Source organism: Cibotium barometz, chromosome 23, assembly GCF_041138505.1.
Source record: "Cibotium barometz isolate CiBa-2024 chromosome 23, ASM4113850v1, whole genome shotgun sequence".
NCBI classification, from domain to species: domain Eukaryota; kingdom Viridiplantae; phylum Streptophyta; class Polypodiopsida; order Cyatheales; family Cibotiaceae; genus Cibotium; species Cibotium barometz.
In genome coordinates this window covers 30614096-30619604 of record NC_141068.1, presented here as the reverse complement: position 1 = coordinate 30619604, position 5509 = coordinate 30614096, and the positions used below count along the sequence as shown (strand labels likewise).

General features: G+C 44.4%; 1 protein-coding gene across 1 annotated transcript; it reads left to right on the top strand.

The window, feature by feature from the left end:
• The first annotated feature begins 1483 nt into the window (after nucleotides 1–1483).
• Nucleotides 1484–4343, top strand: LOC147625845 (folate synthesis bifunctional protein, mitochondrial-like). Its single transcript, XM_086817423.1, has one exon. It carries the CDS (start codon nucleotides 1720–1722, stop codon nucleotides 3334–3336), a length of 1617 nt encoding a protein of 538 aa, XP_086673549.1. The 5' UTR covers nucleotides 1484–1719; the 3' UTR covers nucleotides 3337–4343.
• Nucleotides 4344–5509: the final 1166 nt, after the last annotated feature.

The following is a 5509-nucleotide window of genomic DNA, read 5'->3' as shown; positions in this document are numbered from 1 at the left end:
TTGTTTTAAAACTGGTTGAATCTGTGAAAAAGGCAATTTCATATTGGGTGTGTAAGTGGTGTGACTAGTTTTATTTTTGCATGAACATCCGGCTAGGGGGCCTGGGAACTCTTTTCCCTGGTACCCGGGACAAAAATCAAATTCTAAATTGGATCCCATCACTACAGTGGTTGGGCGGTTGGCTAATCCATGGGACTGGATGGGGTTAGGCTGGACTGATGGATCCGTAAATCGAGACTCAATTTTTTTTACTACGATAGATAAAGTAAATTCCGGATAGTAATTGTTCTATGGATAGGAATCAACGGATGTGCTTCTTGATGGGAAAAAAAACGTTGATCCCAATGATCCAAGTGCAAGTTTCTTCCTTGATCTGACCAAGTATCTTTATAGATACAGTCGGATCAGCTTAATCAGAAATGGTCTTGACTACGTTAGAGTAAAAGTTATCCTGGTGGAATCGCCCGTGCTTTTCGGGTAAAGGAAGTTTTTTCGGTTTTGGTTTTGGATAAACTGACGGATTAGTCTCTTGTCCGGATATCCGTGGGCGAGGCCCCGAGTGTGGGACCCTGCCCCTCGCAAGATGTGCTACTTCCGCTGCTAGCATCCGAATCCATTGCGCGGTGGGGATAGGGATCTCACAGTTATGATATTATAACAAAATTCATCTCTTCTCGTACATGTGTGTGCATGCGCGCATGCTCACGCCATTAGGGTGGCACAAGTAGATGGCTTATCAAGTAGGTAGTGTAATTGACAAATGGCGCCGTCCAACTCTTGATGATGAGCAAAGCACACATCTTTCACCAATGAATACGAACCCTTGTGTTTCCTTTATTGACTCAAGATTGTACCCACCACTAAATTCCCTTTGTTATCATTGCTTTATGCATGCCAAATCTACATAAGTTGATGGAGAAGTGAGGGTGGGGATGGAGGAGTTTGGGCAACATATACATGCAAAATTGGAGAATAGAATTCTATACATGTACACACACATACATACATATTAGATGCCTTTGTAAAAGGTAGTCCTAAGTGATTGCTTATGTAAAAAATCGAAGAAAAAAAAAGCACTATAGAGGAGAAAAATAGCCTTTAAAAAAAAAGAGGACCAACCTCTCGTTTCTCTGTCTTTCTCTCTCTCTCTCTGTCCTCCTCATGTTTCTACATAGAGTCTAGCCAACAAAGGCAGGTGCTTTAGAGATGAAAAAAGGAGGACCAACCTGTGGCCTCTCTCTTTTCTCTCTCCCCCGAGATGAGAAATCTTTCTCTTGTTTTTTGGCCAAACTTTGTGAAAGGAAGGTTTTCTTTTTGAGAATGTGGAACCATAAAACTATACTTGTGTAAATTTTCAAAGTTCAAAAGGGCGGTTGAAATTTTTGCTTGTTTCGATTAGGACTTAGAGAATCTTAATTAAAGTGGAAATACCGATTAAGACGCACAGAATTTTGAAGAGCCAAATCCTCATTCCTGCTTTTTTTTCATCTCCATCTTGCCAACAAAAGCAGGCCCTCGTACTGAGAGACACGTACCTTTACCAACCCTAACCAAACCACCTTGCCAACCGCAGCAGAGACAGCGCTTTTGCTTAAAGAAACGCGGTTGGGCACTCTGGCTCCTGACCTAACAGCAGGCAATGTAGGTCTACATGGATCTACTTTCTCGGCCCCTTCACATCACAGCTCAGCTGTAAAAGCTTTCTTAGAGACGAAGACAATGCATCTTGCTCTAAGAAGGGCTCTCTCTTTCAAATCAGCTCTCATTTCATCAGCTGTCTCTGTAGGCTCCGGCATCAAAACACCCACATCCTGTAAGATCTTTTCTGCATTCATTGCTGAATCAGAAACCCTAAAATCTACTTCCGTAACAGAAACCCCAAACTCTGATACTGCACCAGAACACTTAAAGGCCACCACAATGTCTTCTCAGCAAGAGGAAGTTGTCATTGCCTTGGGAAGCAACATGGGGAACAGAGTTGCAAGCTTTGACAAAGCTTTGGGCATGATGAGAAGAGCTGGTATTGATGTCATCTGCCATTCGGGCTTGTATGAATCTGCCCCAGTCTATGTCACTGACCAGCCCAAGTTCCTCAATTCTGCTGTAAGGGCTAGCACTAGGCTTGATCCCAATGCTTTGCTTGGAGTTTTGAAGGGCATTGAAAGGAGCCTCGGCAGAGTGGCTGAAGGCATTAGATACGGGCCTCGGCCCATCGATCTTGACATTCTTTTCTATGGTGACCTGACCATATCCGATGAGCATCTCACATTGCCACATCCTCTCTTATGGGAGCGGCCATTTGTTTTGGGGCCCTTGATGGATCTGTATGGCACAAAGCTGGGAAGTGGTAGCCAAGTCTGGACAAAAAGATTTGAAAGGGCAAGGAGTGCCTGGCAGCTCATGGGAGGTGATAAACAGCTATGTCAGGATGGTCTCAGACGTGTCGTACCGATTGGAGGCAAGTTATGGAATTGGTCTGACAGGACATACTTGATGGGAATACTGAATGTGACACCAGATAGTTTTAGTGATGGTGGTAAATATTTATCAGTGCAGGATGCTGTTGCTCAGGCCGAAGCCTTGGCATGTGCTGGGGCTGATATTATTGATCTGGGCGCACAGTCTACTAGGCCTTCTGCCACCAAGCTTACTAGTGATGAAGAGCTTGCTCGCCTCATACCTGTTCTTGAGGCAATCAAGAAGCTTCCATGCATGGAGTCAGTATGGCTGTCTGTGGATACATTTTATTCCAAGGTTGCAAGGGAGGCTGTAAAGCAAGGAGTTCATATGGTGAATGATGTATCCGGAGGTTCTATGGACCCTGACATGTATATGACTGTGGCAGAATTGGGTGTTCCATACGTGCTCATGCACATGAGAGGAGATCCAACAACAATGCAAAAGGAACAGAATGTCCAGTATAAGAATGTGAGTGCAGACGTTGCAGAAGAATTGTGTGATCGCCTGGAAAAGGCAGAATCTATGGGTATTCCAGCATGGCGTATTGTTGTAGACCCTGGCCTGGGATTCTCAAAGACTGCTGAACAGAATGTTCTCCTGCTTGGGAATCTTCCTGCGCTTAGATCAGGGCTTGCAGCCTGGAGTTTGACTGCTTCCAAGTTACCAATGTTGATCGGCCCCTCCAGGAAAAGCTTTTTGGGTAAATTATGTAGTCGTGAAAAGGCAGAGGATCGTGATGCAGCTACAATCGGTGCTGCAGTTGCTGGGGTTGCACAAGGGGCTGATATTTTAAGACTACACAATATTAAAGCAAGCACTGATGCTATACATGTTGCTGATGCCATTTTCAAGTCTAAAGATTGGAGTCTGGATTAACGGTCTCAGGAAAATATGAAGTTTTTAACAAGGGACTTTGTAAAAGTGGTTGCTTGTCCATTGTCATGATGCTTCTTGAACTTTTCCTTCAATATTCCTCTACATTGGCAAGGGTCCATTCATGGAGACAGTTTGCTATATGTGGCTACTTCTAATAACAAGGTGGCAAGGAAGCTGAAAGTTTTGATGCATTTGGTTGTCCATTGTCATGATGCTTTTTGAACTTTTCCTTCAATATTCCTCTACATTGGCAAGGGTCCATTCATGGAGACAGTTTGCTATCTCTGACTACTACTAATAACAAGGTGGCAAGGAAGCTGAAAGTTGTGATGTGTTTGGGAGGTCTATGGACCTTTACATGCATGGAAGTGCCACACTTGGGTGCTTTTTATCACATAAGCAAAGGCACAGACTTTATGTTGCAGAAGAGTTGTCCACAGAGCAGAGAGGGCAGAATCAATGTGCATTTCAGTATGGTGTTTTGTTGCACGCCCAGGTCTGGGAAATTTAAAAGTTTGATGAGCAAAAGATTGTCACACTTTGAAAAATTACTGCACTTAGACACGGACTTGCAGCTTGACACATCTGGCGTTTTCAGCATGTATCTCACCAACAAAGCCCCCTATCTAGGAGCCTGTTGCAGCACAACTTTATTCATTATACTTCAGCAATTGATGTTGTAGATCCTCTACACCATGGATGCACTGGGTTCAGTGAAGTTAATGGTTTTCATGCCTGATACATTGCTGATGGTGGTATAGCAGGCTTTGGCTTTTGCCTTGGTGGCTTGGGAGATCAATTTTAGTGAGCTTTAGAAAATAACCAAAAATGAAGAAACTGCAGGGATGACACCCTTGAAAATATAGCAGACTGTATGAAGGCAATCATAATCGAATACCTTTTCGATTAAAAGAAGGATGGTTGAATAGGATTTATTTTCTTTCTACTACTGAACTGTATTCTTGTTTTCTTTATACTGTTGGAAAACATAGGTAATTGATGCACAACAAGGCCTTCTTTATACCTTTATGTTAGTGAGCATGAAGCAATCCACTTTTATCTTTATACACAGGAGGTAGAGCTAAAGAGAGAGAGAGAGTATGGAGAGTCGACACCTGATTGGGTCCCGATTTACCCGCTTAAGGGCCCCCACTTGCAAGTTGGAGTATTTGCTTTATTACTTTAAAGAACTTTTGTTACAATGCAGAAAACTTACTGAGACTGATTGACGGAGATTGCCAAACGCAAGGACGGTGTAGGCTGGACGTGTGCTGAACCATCAAGCGGGTTGAAGACAACTTTGAAGCCACTTCGGAGAGCCTTTTGCACACTCAGATGAACTACTGAAGGTTGAATGTTGAAGCAAAGCTTTGGGCTGCCTTGGGACTAAAGCACTAAGTGCTTGGCTGAGAATGATGCATGTAAAAGACCAAATTAGGCACACATGTTCTACGGTGGTTCTACTGCTGAAATGAATGAATATTTTGCAATGAACTGAGGGGCTGCTTATATAGTGCCTTCTTCTTTTTTTTTTCCGAGAAAAGATCCTTTCATTAGTTATAAAAAAAACGTCCACTGGGCTACAAAACCCTCTCCTGCTCATAAGAAGGCAGAGCAGAGATCCAATCAAGGCAGCTAGGGAGACTCTCCCTAGGTGCAAAAAAAGTACAAATAAAAAGTACATATAACTGAGAGGCTATATCATACAATAGGAGGGGGGGAAATCCAAACAGGTGGCCTGTAGTGCCAGCGGGGGTACCTGGGTCCCGCGTGTAGAGTATAGAAAGGGCAGTGGTGTGGAAGGCCTGGCGCCGCAAGATCGCTCAATCCGAGTCGCCCCGCGGATGCGGTCATACTGTCCTCACAGGGTGTGAATCAGCTCCTACCAGATAGCCCGAACAATCTTTGCTGGTGGCTCCAGTCTCCCCTCAAAGGCCGTGAAACCACGGGCTCTCCAGGTGAACCATATGGTGAGGCTGCTGAGGAGCTCCCATCGTAAATCCATCTCCTGTGTCTAGCCGGCTATCGAGAAATCCGGTGAAGGAACAAGGCGAGGCTGGTCCCTAATGAATCTGATGGCCTGGCTGTCCTGCTCCGTCTCGTATCTTAGAGCTGGCCCTGACGAAGTTGACGAAGCAGCGGCTCCCCACGTATACATGTCCTCTGGAGAGAG